This window comes from Carassius carassius, chromosome 24 (genome assembly GCF_963082965.1).
Source record: "Carassius carassius chromosome 24, fCarCar2.1, whole genome shotgun sequence".
Lineage (NCBI taxonomy): Eukaryota > Metazoa > Chordata > Actinopteri > Cypriniformes > Cyprinidae > Carassius > Carassius carassius.
Genome location: NC_081778.1, coordinates 15,158,529 through 15,175,783, shown reverse-complemented (window position 1 = coordinate 15,175,783; position 17,255 = coordinate 15,158,529). Strand labels below are relative to the sequence as shown.

At 36.4% G+C, this 17,255-nt stretch overlaps 1 protein-coding gene across 2 annotated transcripts; it reads right to left on the bottom strand.

Annotated features, from left to right (window-relative positions):
* Window positions 1–1,199: 1,199 nt before the first annotated feature.
* On the bottom strand, window positions 1,200–16,823 carry LOC132102917 (lysophospholipid acyltransferase 5-like). Of its 2 annotated transcripts, XM_059507637.1 has the most exons (13): window positions 16,427–16,823; window positions 15,014–15,121; window positions 12,535–12,641; window positions 12,085–12,178; window positions 11,828–11,865; window positions 9,697–9,875; window positions 8,685–8,793; window positions 7,505–7,591; window positions 6,833–6,999; window positions 6,544–6,691; window positions 3,154–3,309; window positions 2,892–3,019; window positions 1,200–1,738 (listed from the first exon to the last, which is right to left on the bottom strand). In XM_059507637.1, exons 1-12 carry the CDS (start codon window positions 16,509–16,511, stop codon window positions 2,900–2,902), a joined length of 1,398 nt encoding a protein of 465 aa, XP_059363620.1. In that variant the 5' UTR covers window positions 16,512–16,823; the 3' UTR covers window positions 1,200–1,738; window positions 2,892–2,899. The 2 variants fall into 2 exon arrangements, with proteins under 2 accessions (XP_059363620.1, XP_059363621.1); XM_059507638.1 differs by lacking the exons at window positions 15,014–15,121; window positions 16,427–16,823 and adding an exon at window positions 13,630–13,780.
* Between the last annotated feature and the right edge of the window lie 432 nt (window positions 16,824–17,255).

Sequence of the window (17,255 nt, the reverse complement as noted above, 5' to 3'; positions counted from 1 at the left end):
AGAAATAGATTATATGCAACAACCAAATAGACGCTACCATATTAACATATCCTGCTCAATATTAATGAGCTACGCAGAGCTCATAGTATCTGTTCTTCCGGATTAGCGGTCCCTAAATAATCAGCGAGGTGGCTGTCAGTGTGATACATTTGGCTTTGAGGGAAGCATCTGGAAGCTGGTATATACTCCTTCTCATCATCAAACTCACACATTTATTTCCCACTTGGAGATTACACTGAATGTCATCTGTGAACGCGCTTGAACTCCTCACTATCACAATCCTGTGCTTCAGCTCTAGGGCCCAGACTGCAAGATTACGTCATATCGGCTCCCACAGACAGATATATAAAACCCTGACACCACGATTCAAAAACACCAGAACACACTCGAGCAGACTTTGTTAAAATCCAGCATTTTTAATGAATATTACAAAAACGGCTTTATTTAAAAGTTATTTTTTTTCTCTCACTCACTTTTTTTTGTACATTTGGTAGCAGTAAGGCAGAAGTAGTTGTTCCCAAAAACAATTTTTACATCAATAATATTTGCAACCACATGTATAAATATTATAAAACAACTCTGATGCTACAGTGAGCCTCTGCTCCCTTGGATTGAATCTGGGTGCAGGTTTTAGCCCTCACTGAAGAGTGATGGAGGCCTGTATTTGTGCCAAGGATCTTCAATATGTCATGACATACAAAAAAGATATGAAGGCAAATATGCGTAAGTGTTACTGAGAGCAGATCGCAAAGAAAAAACAATCCTGATATGTAATAAGAAATACACACTGACACTTTTTAAAGATTTTACACAGCACAACACAGCAGTTTTTAATCGTGCCATTAGTGTGCACAGCTTAGTTGACTGCTCACTAAACTACTTGTTATAATTTAAATACTCTGCTCTTAATAATACTGACACAAATTTACCATCATATTCATGATTCTGGTAAGTAGTGTTAATGTTACTCTGGTTTCTGTTTTGCTCACACACTGGACAAAAAATATTTTCTGGAGAAAATGGTGTGAACAGGAAAGTGTCAGATGGATAGACAGACTGTGTTAAATGGAGTGAGAGTATGAGATGACAGAATGATGATCCTTTTTATTAAAGTGTCAAAAAAGCTATTTAAAAAAAAAATAGTTACCATAAAACCCATTCCCAAAAAAAGAAGAATCCCCATCTAAAGTTGTCTGATCAAAAAAAAAAAAAAAAAAAAAAACATTTATAAAAATGAAAAACATTCATTTTACAATGCCAGGCGATGCTGTATCACCATTCACTCTTTTGTTTGTTTCACATTTCATTGTCTTTTTAAGGGTAAGTGAGGTTGAGATATTCCTAGCAAAGGAAAACAATACATCTCATTTGTTTCCATCAGCCAAATGCCAGTTCTCTGACGAGACCGGAAACAGGAAATGAGATCATTACTGAGTAATGAGTGCAATGGTATGAGATACAGTATAACTATTTCGAGCCACCAAACATCAGTAAATCTTATTTAACAAACAATGAACCATAGAAAAGCTTGTGTTTCTGTAGCTTTCAACCTTCATTATAGTCCACCACAACTCCCAAAGAATGAGAAAATCCTTCCATCGGATTAACATTTGTACACATCCATCAGTGCTGTATGTAAATAGTAATATATTACTAAAGGCCTTAAAATTTGTCCTCTTCAGGTGCTCTTTAAAAGTCACAGTTCACTTCAGTCAAACTTAGACAGCTGCAAACAAACCTGTGTAAGAAAAAGAGAGAAATAAGGTGGATCATTTTACATTTTCACACAGTCACATCTAAAGCACTTTCAGTAAGATTCAGTCTTATTCAAAAAACATTTTGATGACAGGAAAAATTCTCAAATTAAAAGTAAATGTGGTGCAAACATAAACAGACATTCTACAAAGACCTGGATGAATGAAACTCAGCAGCAGAGCCAGTGAAAAGCTATGTGAGACAGAGGGATGATACTTTCTTTCTGCTGGAATTAAATGGCTTATGGCCTTTAACTGAATCATCAGCCATGATCTAATGAAGTATGATTATGCTGCTTATAAGTCCTCCTGGGAAAATACATGTTCAAAAGTTGTTATCAAGATGTGGGTTCACGTGATTTGCATCAGAATGAGAAAAAAAGACACAGCAACTGGATCTCCCTTTGCCACTTCCAGGAGTTTTTTTAGTGCTAGTGGAATTAAAGAAAGATGTGCATTATGTACACAATTTTTATCACACTTTCAGATATTTACCTTTATCTTAACTTTAACCAAACTACACTAAACAATTACAAACTGTATTTATCATTAGGTTCCACTCAAAACATCAGGTAAGATTAAAATTCAATAAAATTTGCAATGTGTGTTGATTTTTTTTCATTCTTTTGTATACATTTTTGAATTCATGTTTTTAGCACATGCAGTAACATAGATAAAGTGACAATAATAACCATTCAAAAACTAGGGGTCAGTTATTATTTATATTAAATTTCAAATAAATGCTTTTTATTCATCAAGGAATCCTTAAAAAAAAAAAACTATCGTAGTTTTCACAAAAATAATACGCAGCACAACTGTTCCAACATTAATAATAACAAGAAATGCTTCTTGAACACCAAATCACGATGTTAGAATGATTTCTGTGATCTTTAACATTGGATCACACAAAAGAATAATCAGAAATATAAACCGATCAAAGAATATTTTGAGTTTCCAACTGGAAATTAAGACGTTGTGAAGGTGCTTATAAGAGTACTGAATATGACCTGAAGGCAGCTTTAGATTCCACTGCTGCCGAAAACACAGGAAAGAATAGATGACACAGTCACACTCAGAAAAACAGTGAGAACAGGCAGGTGGCACAAACAGTTTAGAAAAGGCAGATGATAAATTTACCATTTTAATTAATCCTCCTTCTTCTCATTGCCTCTTTTTCGAGGCACAAACACCTTGCGGAGGTATGGCAGAACAAGAAAGGCAATGAAGAAAAATATGTGTCCACAGAAATATATAGAGGAGTAAACCTGGAAAACAAAAACGTTCAAAATGTAAATGACACTTGCAACACTTTACAATATGGATGGATACAGGAGGTAAGGATCATGGACATCCAACATCAGATTCATGACTAACGAAGCCCTGAGGAGTAAGTACACACCTTGAGCCACTTGTCGTAAGTGAAGAGGCAGAATGGGACCAGAGGGTATCCCATAAACAGCCAGTGAATTAACTGCTGTACTACATAAACAATTGGATACAGTTGACTCTGAGCGATAGATGCCAGCAAAGGACTGTCCCGGACCAGTGACTGAGCCTGCAAAAATATTTACAAAAGAGTTTTATTATTTTTATCCACTTTCTAAAGCCTTTGTCTAATGCCATGTGTCCACCAGTGCAGAGGAAATTCTCAATATGCTATTCAAGTTAAATAAATTAACATTTAGAATAAATATTGTGAGATTGTATAGAACGTATACAGTCGTGGCCAAAAGTTTTGAGAATTACATGAATATTAGTTTTCAAAAAGTTTGCTGCTAAACTGCTTTTAGATCTTTGTTTCAGTTGTTTCTGTGATGTACTGAAATATAATTACAAGCACTTCATACGTTTCAAAGGCTTGTATCGACAATTACATGACATTTATGCAAAGAGTCAGTATTTGCAGTGTTGGCCCTTCTTTTTCAGGACCTCTGCAATTCGACTGGGCATGCTCTCAATCAACTTCTGGGCCAAATCCTGACTGATAGCAACCCATTCTTTCATAATCACTTCTTGGAGTTTGTCAGAATTAGTGGGGTTTTGGTTTGTCCACCCGCCTCTTGAGGATTGACCACAAGTTCTCAATGGGATTAAGATCTGGGGAGTTTCCAGGCCATGGACCCAAAATTTCAACATTCTGGTCCCCGAGCCACTTAGTTATCACTTTTGCCTTATGGCACGGTGCTCCATCGTGCTGGAAAATGCATTGTTCTTCACCAAACTGTTGTTGGATTGTTGGAAGAAGTTGCTGTTGGAGGGTGTTTTGGTACCATTCTTTATTCATGGCTGTGTTTTTGGGCAGAATTGTGAGTGAGCCCACTCCCTTGGATGAGAAGCAACCCCACACATGAATGGTGTCAGGATGCTTTACTGTTGGCATGACACAGGACTGATGGTAGCGCTCACCTTTTCTTCTCCGGACAAGCCTTTTTCCAGATGCCCCAAACAATCGGAAAGGGGCTTAATCGGAGAATATGACTTTGCCCCAGTCCTCAGCAGTCCATTCACTATACTTTCTGCAGAAGATCAATCTGTCCCTGATGTTTTTTTTTTTGGAGAGAAGTGGCTTCTTTGCTGCCCTTCTTGACACCAGGCCATCTTCCAAAAGTCTTGGCCTCACTGTGCGTGCAGATGCGCTCACACCTGCCTGCTGCCATTCCTGAGCAAGCTCTGCACTGGTGGCACTCCGATCCCGCAGCTGAATCATCTTTAGGAGACGATCCTGGCGCTTGCTGGACTTTCTTGGACGCCCTGAAGCCTTCTTTACAATAATTGAACCTCTTTCCTTGAAGTTCTTGATGATCCTATAAATTGTTGATTTAGGTGCAATCTTAGTAGCCACAATATCCTTGCCTGTGAAGCCATTTTTATGCAACGCAATGATGGCTGCACGCGTTTCTTTGCAGGTCACCATGGTTAACAATGGAAGAACAATAATTTCAAGCATCACCCTCCTTTTAACATGTCAAGTCTGCCATTCTAACCCAATCAGCCTGACATGATGATCTCCAGCCTTGTGCTCGTCAACATTCTCACCTGAGTTAACAAGACGATTACTGAAATGATCTCAGCAGGTCCTTTAATGACAGCAATGAAATGTAGTGGAAAGGTTTTTTTGGGATTAAGTTCATTTTCATGGCAAAGAAGGACTATGCAATTCATCTGATCACTCTTCATAACATTCTGGAGCATATGCAAATTGCTATTATAAAAACTTAAGCAGCAACTTTTCCAATTTCCAATATTTATGTAATTCTCAAAACTTTTGGCCACGACTGTACATTATAGATTGTATGCTACAGAAGTTATAAATGTACAATACCTTTTTTCAAAACAATATAATAAACTAGATTTAGAAACTCATCATCACAGTCTGTGAAAAGGGTTCATTAACATGAACCTAGATTAATAAATGCTGTTAAAAATGTTTCTTGCTTTGCTCCTTTGTCAGATTCCCTGTATGAGCCTGTCACGTAGTTCCCATGAAAAAAAAAATCAAGTGAAAACACTTTGCTCCACTCATTCTGCACCGGTGGACACATACCGCACGTAAACATGCACAATGTTTCGATCTCGCCTAGAGCCAGAGTTGCCTGAACAATATTACATTTCTACTTGTTTTCTTTTTCTCCTGAGAAGGTTAATGATCAAGCTGTACCATCAGCATTCATCAAAAAAATGTGTTTTGGCTGAGACAGGAAACGTCATTCGTAAACATTCCATTGACTTTCATTTAATGCCTACTGATGTCTCACATTTTCTGACGTGAGCACTATTTGTCATTTTTAGAATAGGACTACAAGGGTGAGATGCGTCCCTCACATACTCACAGCTGTCTGCAACCTGTAAGATAGTATTTTACAAGCAAACTACTTGCAACAACTGCAACTGCCATTCTTAAGTACCATACTGTCAACTGCCAGCTGAATCTCACCATCCGTTTCCAAATATTAAAAAATACAGTTTAGTATCTCAATCAGTCATCTCAATGACTGCACCTTTTGATGCTTTTTGATGACCTTTTGGTTCTAAAGGTTTTTTTTTTTTTTTTTAGTTATTAGCAAATCAGACATGTATATAACGTCATAAAATATTATCATTTCAAATAAATGTTGTTCTTCTGAACTTTCTATTCAAAGAATCCTGAATATAAATGTATAATGGTTTCTATAGTAATATTAAGCAGGACAGCTGTTTTCAAAATTGATAATAAATGTTTCTTAAGCAGAAAATAAGCATATTAGAATGATTTCTGAAGGATCGTGTGACATGAGTAATGAGACTGAAAATTCAGCTTCAAAGCTGAATAACTTATATTTTAAAGGAATAAATTATATTGCATAATGTATTAAAATAATATGTCACAACATTATTGTTTTTACTGTATCTTTGACAAACTAAATGGAGCCGTGTTGAAAACATAAGAGACTTCTTTTTTTAAAAAGCTTTCTAACCCACTTATGAACAGTATTGTGTGTGTGTGTGTGTGTGTGTGTATATATACTCTGTGTAAGCGGTTTAAAATACATTTAATGACTGATACCTTACTTTTGACCTATAAGGATCCTAGAATGCAGTTTGTTTCATTCCATCACTTACATAAGAGCAAGATTATAATTTCAAATCATTCTTCTCAGTGAGTTACTAAATTCAGAAACTATCTTTAAATCTGTAAACTTTCAGATCTGCCTTCAGTTGGCATGAAAGTAAGTGACTCAAAGACTTTAGTCATCTGGATTCTGAACAACTTCAAGCCTCAAGTCTGGTAGAGCAATGTTGCCATGGTTACCTGCTTCTCCACATTGACAATGATGAACTCCATGGAGAAGCAGATGAGGTACCCTGAGTGCAAGCCGTGCCAGATCGCCAGGAAAAACAATGTGAACATTTGAGATAACAACTTGTTACCCAAAAACTTCAACCTCTTAAACACATGCCTGTACCGAAGAAGGGCGAGGAAAGAAAAGAGAAATTGAGAGAAAATGTATTGAAGCACACACACATAAAAAAAAAAAATAACACAATTTTGAAAGACTCCGATTGCAATAAATGTCACATTTATAAAAGCATGTGCATACCTGGCCACCCAAGCATTTGTGTTGATGTTGAAGGAATTGATGGTGCCTGTGAAGAGGGGTGTGGTCTCAAATAGCCACACCCTCACATTTGCGCAGGCATCCCATTGGTGCTCTCCTTTTTCGTTCTTCCCATTGTAGCCCAGCCCAGAGAGTACACACACACCTTCCTAAGTATGTACATATATGAATATAAACATATGAGATAGAAATCTGCATCTAGTGATTCCATATAAAAAATAAAAAAAAAAAGATTTACAGTGAAAGCTACAGTGGCTCCAAAAAGTATTTAGACATATATATTTAAAAAATAAAATAAAAAATCATAATCATTTTGTTTTAAATTATAAAACAGCAGACTGTTCAGAATTAAGATTTTAAATGTATTTTTTCAACACACACACAATCTATGGACAGTTTTAAGCCAGAAAACCTGTTCAACGTCTCCACAACCTGAACAGGTTTAGCTAGATTTGCACTTCTAGAAGTCAGAGTCACATTCTCAGCTAGAAAAATAAGGCCATGTCTTGTTTGTAATTGCCTTGTTACACAGCTAACACCTCTCTAAGAAGATAGTAAAGATACACTGACAGGGTTCACAGCATGAAGCATAATGACTCTCAATTACCTCAAGTGGGCTCTTAATGGGGGATTTGGGTTGTGCTGTTTACTCACCGTGATTAGCCAGCAGCTGATGTACTTATACAGGTTTATTTTCACCCACACTAAGATGTACACACACTTATACCAGAATGGATGTGCCTGAAACACAGATCAAAACAAAGGATAAGAAAAAATGAATCACTACCAATGAATTATGAATCTTTCATTTTAAACATGATTTTGCCTTACAAAGACAAACCAAAAAAAAAATATATATATATATATATATATATTTTTTTTTTTTTTTTTTTGTCCTGGGGCCAGATTCACAAAAAAATCTAAAGAAAGAAGGTAAGAAATTTCTTAAGATAAATTACAAGATAAATTCCAAGAAGTTGTTCCGTGACAATTCTTAAAATCTTCTCAATTATTTTCTTAAGAAATAGGCAGTAGAGCAGGTTTGAAAAAAGACAATAGGCAGGTTTGGTGTTTATCTGAATGTGTGGCGGTTATTGCAAAAGACACTGCCTGAAGATTTTCTTTATAATCATAAGCAGAGAGTTCAGCACTCAGTGTTGTGTTTTTTTTAATTCGTCATATATTTTGAATAGTTACTTTTAAACAGCCTATCTCTAGATTAGGTGGTCTGTTGCTTTCTTTTCATTTTACAATTTCTGTGTGTGTGTGTGTGTGTGTGTGTGTGTGTGTGTGTGCGCACAGCTGGACTGAGCGTGTCCTGTGTGTTCCATATGTTCTGTTCAATTCAAAATTTGAAAACATGATTTAAAAAACTATTAAAAATAAATAATTATGATTAACGATTTATACAGATTTGCTCGAATGCATGCTGAAACGTATTACATGACATTTGATAAGCTAAACCAATTAAATGAATACAACTGAGTGTCGGCTGAATATGAACAGCCCTAACAATTAATCATTTTCAACATTTTTCACTCTTTGTGTGAACTCATTTTAACTCCCTCCTCTGCAGCATTCAAAATGCAGTTATATGACTTGCAGCAACTGTTTCATATTGCCAAGAATATATAAATAGCTGCCAAAATGGTAACTGACAGACTTAAATAGCGCTCTCGTTCAGACCAGGAACTTTCTGTGACATCGGGACCAGATTGAAAAGATCCTGGGAAAAAAACAAGTGGAGGCACACGAGATCCAGGTACAACCTAAATAATACACTGTGATTTTGTGACTCTGTCTACGTTCAGTCACAATGCACTGATACACTCACCTCAAACTCATCTGTTAAGAAGTAGTTATCCGTGTAGTGCACCCCACCTATCGTAAAGATTGATAGGGTGATCAGACCTAAACCAAATCGCTTCAGTGCAGGAACCACACTGCAAAAAGAGGAAACATTTGGTAAATTAAATTGTTACTTATCAGAAGACTATAAGTATTATAATGGGCCTTAACAGTATTGGTTAGGTTGTGGTCAAAACAGTGTGGCCTAAATCTTGTTCACACTGAAAATAACTTTTGTGACCAAACATATCATTCATTTTCAATTTCCAGCAACAGCAACAACTGGAGTCGTGATATGGGTGCACACGGCAATTCAACAAAGTTAGCTTTATGCAAATGAGATCTGTGGCGACTAACAATGGGAGCAAAGACTTTTATTTTTCTGCATAATATTATTGTGAATGGTTTCACTGTTCTGTATGATTTGTCTCTGCTCACATACAGGGATATATTTAAAAAAAACAATGTCTGGAAAAGCGTGTCTGCATTTCGATTAACTTTTCATGCATTGATAATCATTTATTTTCCTCATGATATGATCCATGATTCACTGCTGCAATTCATAGACAAAAAACTAAATACAGAATGTTCATTTTCAGCAGTAAGAAAACGAATTTCTACAAGAAATATATCTTGTTTGTAATTAGATTTTCTAACTCTAGGGCCAGTTGTGCAGCCAGTCAATAACATCAGAGTATCCAGTGCCTATAGGAATGTCTATAGCCTAATGGAAAAAGATTTTTAAAAAAAAGATTAGGCATGTTGAAAGAGCAAATGAGTTATTAAGACTTGTTCATAATCACAGTGCCCTTGAACAAGTAACAAAAGTAACAAGACAGGAATTATCCTTATAATGGACAAATTAATCCTGAAAATACCTTTGGATGAAAAGTGTCCACTAAATGGTAAGAAACAACTGTTGACAAGAGGTAAAACCATTGGTTTGAAAGAATCTGACTGAGATGGGATTGTTAGACTGTGAAATCTTGTGCACTTACCTACTGGGTGGTTGTCCAGGGACATCGGACATCTCTCGAGACACCAGCTTCTGGTAACTTAGCAGTGTGAACTGAGGCCCTACCAGGAAGCCTCCATAGAAATATGAGAAACCAAAGACCTCCAAAATAGATGGCGTAGAGCTGAGGGCAGACTTCTTCTGTTCTGCACTCATCTGGGACTGTTAGAAAAAAGCTAATGAGTCAATGATTTAAAAGAGAGGAGCTGGGAAATTAGAACTGGCTGTAGAAGATAAAATGCATCGAAAAACATAACATCATTTAAAAGTTAGGATTTGGTAAGATTTTTTTGTTTTTGAAATATGTATTTTATGCTCATCAAGGCAGCATTTAATTCTATCAAAACAGAAATATTGTGAAATATTATTACAATTCAAAATAACTTTTCTATTTTAATATGTTTTTTTGTCTGTGTGTTGTTGTTGTCTCTGTGTACTGGAAGCTTATGTCACTAAAACAAATTCCTTGTAATCGCAAGCATACTTGGCAAAAAAACTCTTTCTGATTCTGATTATTCCCATGCTTTGTTTATTCCATTACTCCAATAATCAGCATCACATGATCCTTTAGAAATCATTCTAATATTTAATTCCTCTGTTAATACTGGTGTGCCTCAGGGCTCTGTCCTGGGTCCCCTTCTTTTCATCATTTATTGTCTTCCTCTTGGCAATATCTTTCAGGAATACAACTTCCTATTCCACTGTTACGCGGATGACACCCAAGTCTATCTCTCCATTAAACCTAATTCCACTCTCCCTCCTTCCGCTCTCATTGACTCAACAAATTTAAATGCTGGTTTTCTTCTAATTTTCTCAATCTAAACAGTGACAAAAATGGAAATTCTTCTAGTTGGCACTAAATCAACTTTATTCAAATCTTCTAGTTTTTATCTTTTAGTTGATAATTCATGTCTTCCATTCTCTTCAGGTTAAGAGTTTGGGTGTCCTCTTAGACAGTACACTGTCATTTCAATCATATATTAATAAAATCATCTAGTCCGACTATTTTCATCTCTGTAATATTAACTGCCTTCACCCTTTACCTCACCCCTCATACTACTGCTATTCTTGTTTACAGTCTTGTCATCTCCCGCATTGATTTTTGTAATTCTCTTCTCTTTGGTCTTTCTCACAAATCCCTCTATAAGCTTCAATTGCTTCAAAACTCAGCCGCCTGTATCGCCAGAATCCCCTCCTTTCACCACATCTCCCCTGTTTTGCAGCAGCTTCACTGGCTCCTGGTTAAGTTTCGCATTGACTTTAAGATTCTGTGATTCACTTTCAAGATCATCCATAATCTTGCCCCTTCATATCTTCATACCTCCTCCACATCCAACCAGTTCAAAAGGACAGCATTTATTTGAAATTCTATCATAACATTATAAACATCTTTACTTTCACTCTTGATTAAATGAATGCATCCTTGCTGAATTAAGTATTATTTTCTCTCAAAAATAAAAATCAACAACATTTCTTACTGACCCCAAACATTTGGAGAGTAGTGTAATTCAGACAGTCTGTTTCTCCAGAACTACTAATCTATCTGAACACTTGAGAACAGAGTTAATACCGGGTGTAAACAGGGTCTATCATCGGTCATCTGGTAATCTTTACACCCTCGAAAAACAAACAAACATTGCTTTAAGATGAGGGAGAAACACCTTTCTAGGGTGGCAGTAATGAGGGAGCGATCAAAAGAGATATAACTGCTTACACACCATCACATGAAGAAGCCAACTGTGTCAAGTCATGGCTACTGTTAATATTTCGGACAGAGTTGTTTAATCTGAGCCACAGATGAGCTGACTGCAGTAGAGAACTAACAGATTACACAATTACATCTCAGGGAACTTTCACTACACTTCACCTTGCCAGACATAATTACACTGATCCATAATGGTCATTTAGCAGAACTGCTCCTACACAACTGAAGAAGATACTAAGTGGTTCCCCATCAGTTCCTCCTTGTGCTCAAATCATGCATAAAAAATGCAAAGAGTGATGCAGGAAGAGGAAACGGAGGGAGATAATAATAGGAGGATACTAGGTGAACAGCAGCACGAAGGAAGACAGAAATGGTGGAAGTTAATAGCAGTTCATTAAGTCTCACTCACTTCTTCTTTTCCACCGTCGTAGTAATCGAGTGCTAAACCTGCAATGAGAAAAATGAAATCATCATCAGTACTGGCAAGACATTGCTTTGAAAATCATTCATGCTACATGGCCATTTTTATACCATGGTATTTTGTGAGTGTTTGTAAATGTTGATTTACTTTCAGTGCCTTGTGATAAATGGTTAAAAAGAATCAATCTGTAAATATCTTTGTTCTGAGGTGTATCAAGATTTGGGAATTAAAAGCAAGTATCATACCGATGAGTTTGAGCGTTAGGACACAATGAGGCATGGTCCATTTGATATCATACTCCTCTGTAGCTGTGTAGTAATAACCCATCAACAGATATATCTGCCACACAAAAACAAAAAAACACCAAAAATACCTTCAGGTACTGTTGAGATTAAAACAGTAAAGTCAATATCTGGGGTTAAAGCCACCCTAAAGATCTTTATGTGTTAAGCTCTTATTTTCCCTTCACATTCTTTTAGGTTCTTCTGACCTAATCACAACTCAAGTGGCACATGTTATTAGATCTTTAACACTCTGTTTTACCACAGTAGACATGCACAGAAATGAGGGTTAAATACATGATCCAATTGGGCACTGATAAGCTTGCAACATTTCATCCACAAGATCACATCAAGAGTTCAAAAACAGATAAAGAGATAGTGTGAGTGTGAGAGAGAATGTGTGCGTTTTCTCACCATCTGAAAGATAAAGCTACTCAAAACGCATGTGACTGTCCTTCCCATCAGCCTCAGCAACAAGAACTGAATGACTACGCATAAGAGGGAGTGACAGACCTGAGACCCTGAGAGAAGGACATGGAGAGATGGTGTTATTGCATTCCTGTACTAGCTGAACATTAGATAACAATACAACACTTTATCAACAATGTGAAGAACCAGAACTGAACAGAATACTTCTGACAAAATGACAGCTCTGTAATCATTTACTCAACCTCACGTCATTTCAAACCAGTATGATTTTCTTTCTTCTGATGAACACAAAAGGAGATTTTTTCTTTTTTATTGAATGAGTGACGACCTTTTTGAAGGTCTCTCTTTTTCTATAAAATGAAATCGAATGGGTACATATGTCATACTCCAAAATAACATACACCATCAAAAGTATAATAAAAGTAATGTTTTCTAAGTCTATAAAAGTGCACTCTAAGCTACATTTTCTGAAATCAAACGACAGTTTTGGTACAGAAAGAAATCTTACACTTATTTACTGACAAACCAAAGGTGACACCTTTGACATAAAAGATATTTGCTCATGAGACACGTGAGGACCACTGGTGTTTGACGTGCTATATTTGAAGTCTGTGTGACCTTTTTGAACACTATACAGCTTCAATGAAATGTTGAAGGGACATTTACATATATTTTGGTACATTCATCACACATACTGTATGAATTCATTATGACTGAAAAATAGTTGTATTAACTACATTTATGGTACATTAATTATATTTTGTGGTCCATTTCTTTAGACATTTTGAAGCCTGTCAGACCCAGTTTCCATTCACATTCATTATATGGAATAAAAGTAAAAAGCGACTGGGACATTCTTTGAAAATTCTTCTTTTGTGATCTACTGAAGAAAACTCAAATGAGTTTGGAACAACATGACTGTAAATAAAAGACTCTGAGAAAGAGAATACTATCATTTTTGTCTGAACTATGTCTTATGAAATGACAGAAAGAGAGAAAAAGTAGTTTTTTAAAACAAGTGAGTGATAAACTCAAAATTAACAAGTAAAATGTCGCAGATAACGACAAAGAGAGACAGACCTGCTGTTAGATCCGCATGCAGCACAAAGAAATCAAATAAACAAGTTAGTTTTCACATTTCCCAACTCAACACCCATCGGTTTTCATTAGTTTGTTTTTCAACCTGCCACTCATATTCCCATTAACTACAGCCTCACCACCAGGGGTTATCGCAGTCACAGTCACGGTCATCAGGAAATCATTACAACAGACTGCAGAGCAGTTAGACAGGATACCCTTTATTTTCCACCATTATTCTCAAGGACACTAAATATTCAATAACTTTACAGAGCACAGTTCTACCTTCAGTGTCAAACAAGTGAAACATTATCCAAGAGGAAATCTGGCAGGAGCCAAAGCACTTTCATTGGACATCTAACATGTTACCATAAATAATAAAAATAAAAACCCTTAATACTATTCGTTTATTAACTTTATGATTAATATACACTACTGTTCAAAAGTCTTGGATCAGTATTTCTTTTCCTTTTTTGTTTGTTTTGTTTTGAAAAGAACAAAAACTTTTATGAATCAAGGATGCACTGAACTGATCAAAAGTAACAGTAAAAAAATTACACTGCTACAAAAATATTTCTATTTCTAGTAAATGCTGTTCTTTTGAACTTCATATTCATCAAATAAAAAAATAAGCAGAACAACTGTTTTCAACAACAATAATAATAGGAGCAAAATATTGGAACGATTTTAAATTGAATTTTAACATTTCACAATACTATTGTGTCATTACTGTACTGTGATAAGTATGAGACGTCTTTCAAAAACATAAAAAATAAAAATAAAAACTTTTAAACAGTAGTGTAATATTTTACTAATTTTATAGCAACTGCTTTCAAATTAAGAAACTGAGAAAGAACATTTACAAAAATCTGCCGAAGATCATATTTTTGACTAAATCAACCACGTAAGAAAAAAAAACGTCTGGAATAGAACTGTGATATTACTTAAGTATTGTAAATCTTCCCTTTTAAAACTCCCATTTAGTGAAAATGTTTTGAACTCGAGCACAAATTTACAGATTTTATTTGAGAAGATGACTGGTGAGAAAAACAAAAACCCTCAGCTTGGATGTTGTTCAGTACTGAGAATGCTCTCTTTTGTGCCATGAGATGAGAAACAATCGCATGTGTGTGAACCAAGCAAGTTCAAGATTAGAGAAACTAGGGGAGCTGAACTACAGTAGAAATGCTCCAGTCTAAATATGGACCAAAAGCCACTACACTGACAAGCCATACATCTTAAGACTGACTTTCATGTTATCATGACCAATAGTATTATAGCTAAGAAAAAGCTAGTAGGTCTAATTTAAAGACGTTAAAGCTGTAAAGACACTAGTTATCAGATCTTTCACTTCTTCACTCTTTCTCTGCTTCCTTCTCTCTCTCACCAAAATTAAACATGGCCAGTGCCAACCCAGAGAATGTGTGGAAGAGATGAACAACTGTTGCAGACTGATGAAATAAAAACCTCCGGTACACCAGAGCAAAGGGATAACCTACAGGGAAAACAGAGAGAAACAGATTAGGCATATGAGGTGATGCAATTGCACAGTCAAATAAACACACATTTAGGGCACATAACAACTGTCTTTTGAGGGTGAGCCACAGCAGTTGGATAGGAATGACAGATAGGAATGTGAAAGGTCTGTTGTGAGGGTGTGGTCAGATAAAAGTCAAACTAGGATTTTTATACATTTAAAAAAAGATTTCTGAAGAAAAACTGAACTCTTCTGAAATTCTCATCGGATGCCTACAGCGGTGTGATCTTAAGCAAAGAATTAGGGATGGACCAGTATAGAAATTTTGAATGACACTGACTACTAGTTGATGATTATTCCCATCTTCTGATCGCTATTAAGATTCTATAAAATTTTAAAACACTTGAAATAAAATTAATGCAGTTTAACTATTAAATTAAACTGCTTTAAGTGAGCATGTAAAAATATATTGTGCAACCCTTGTCAGTTTTTCAGTGTTTTCTGATGCCTTTAATAACTTAAGTGTGTAGTAAGTCACCATTCTCTGACACATAGCTCTGCATTTCATTTGCACACGTTCATGAATAAATATCTGAAATCAGGGTTACATTAACTGCAGATTTACAATAGAAATTGACTCATGCATCAAGCAAAAAAGCCCTGGAAAGTGTGCATAAGGATAAGTAGGCATCATTCTGAGGCTACCATAGATCCACATTGTTAAGCCTTAAAGACAACAATGTAACAGTCTTTGAGCTGAAAGCATGCAAATGGTCAAACAGGCACTTCTATCCAGGTCAAGCAGCCCATGTGTCATTCATCTGGTTGAAGAGGTTAGAAGCAGTTCACTGCAGTGCACCTGACCAAAGTACAGAGTACCCTGCTATCTGCTCTCACATCCCTATATCAACGTGTCACTTGAAACCCAGCTTCATTTGCATTGAAAGGTCACAACTAACAGTAGGTCAAACTACTCAAATTCAGTAGCAAAATAAAGCGAGCTGTCAGACGAAGGTCTAACGAGTCTGAAAGTACTTGTAGTCAGAAGATTCACAGCAGATACGTGCAGTTAACCATGAAACCTCGCCTGACATGTAGGTCATCCTGGTCGACCTTTGATTTTGGCTAGGGTCGGTGTGAATGGAGAGAGTAGGTGCTGGAGTCGTGTTTTTGGGGGTGCTGGGAGCACAGTGGGCAGCTGTGTGACTTGAGCACACTTCTAATGCAACCACATAACTGTCCACGTTTTTATGACTCCTAACGACACTCATTACAAACTCTCACCAGAACCTAAAATATCACACTAGTGCGCCGTTCACTTACCTAATAAGATCGACAAAATCAATCGAACCGCCGGTTCGGAGGAACCTAAAGATTCGGCTAAATTCTCCATGAAGAAGGCCGCCATCTTTAGTGTGGGCGGAAGTAGTTGCGGTTGTGTTTCCGTGAGTGTGTGGCGCTCGTGAGATCTCCACGCACTCCTTAACTCCGTGCTGCTACTCCTCCTCTCGCCACCTCTCACACCATTCACAGTCGGCCGCACTCTCGACCTTTACTTTTAGCTTTTGCAAACGCCTTGTCTTGTGCAATATTTGTTGGCATTTCAGTTCAAACCACTAAAATGACCCGGTGAAGTGGTCTATTCAGAATAACGAAAACATCATTAGTCCGTAAGTCAGGGTTTGGATAAAATATAATAACAAGAAAGAACGAAAAAAAACAGCAAATGTAACGAATGACACATGTAAACTGAATTATGATTATTGTTAATTTTGACAATGATTGCCTCGACATTACTGATAAAGCAGCGTCACAATACTGCCCTCTAGTGTTCCGCACAGCGAACTGGACTCTTGCTGTACACATAAACGTGTTCTTCTGCTCTGATCATTCTCTGCGCGATTTGATTCCAGCTCAAGGTTTTGCAATTCAAAAGGATTTGATCATTTTAAGCAGCTAAAACAGCAGCTATACGTTTATGATATAATTTACTTTCAGATCTCTCGGTATTTATTTATATGTATTTTATGAGTGTTTCGTAGGAAAGTAATGAATCACTAAATCTGTACTAAATGTAACAAATCATTACTGACACTTATGACTCTACCAGACAGAGTATCATTATACACCAACGCTATCAACATTCAGAAGC

Excerpts from the sequence above, each read along its gene's own strand:
- LOC132102917 (XM_059507637.1), bottom strand. The coding sequence starts at position 16,511 with ATGGCGGCCTTCTTCATGGAGAATTTAGCCGAATCTTTAGGTTCCTCC. Across the intron at positions 11,866-12,084 it reads CCTAACGCTCAAACTCATCG|GTTTAGCACTCGATTACTAC; the intron begins GTATGATACTTG and ends TTCTCATTGCAG. Across the intron at positions 3,310-6,543 it reads TTGTCAATGTGGAGAAGCAG|GCTCAGTCACTGGTCCGGGA; the intron begins GTAACCATGGCA and ends ATATTTTTGCAG.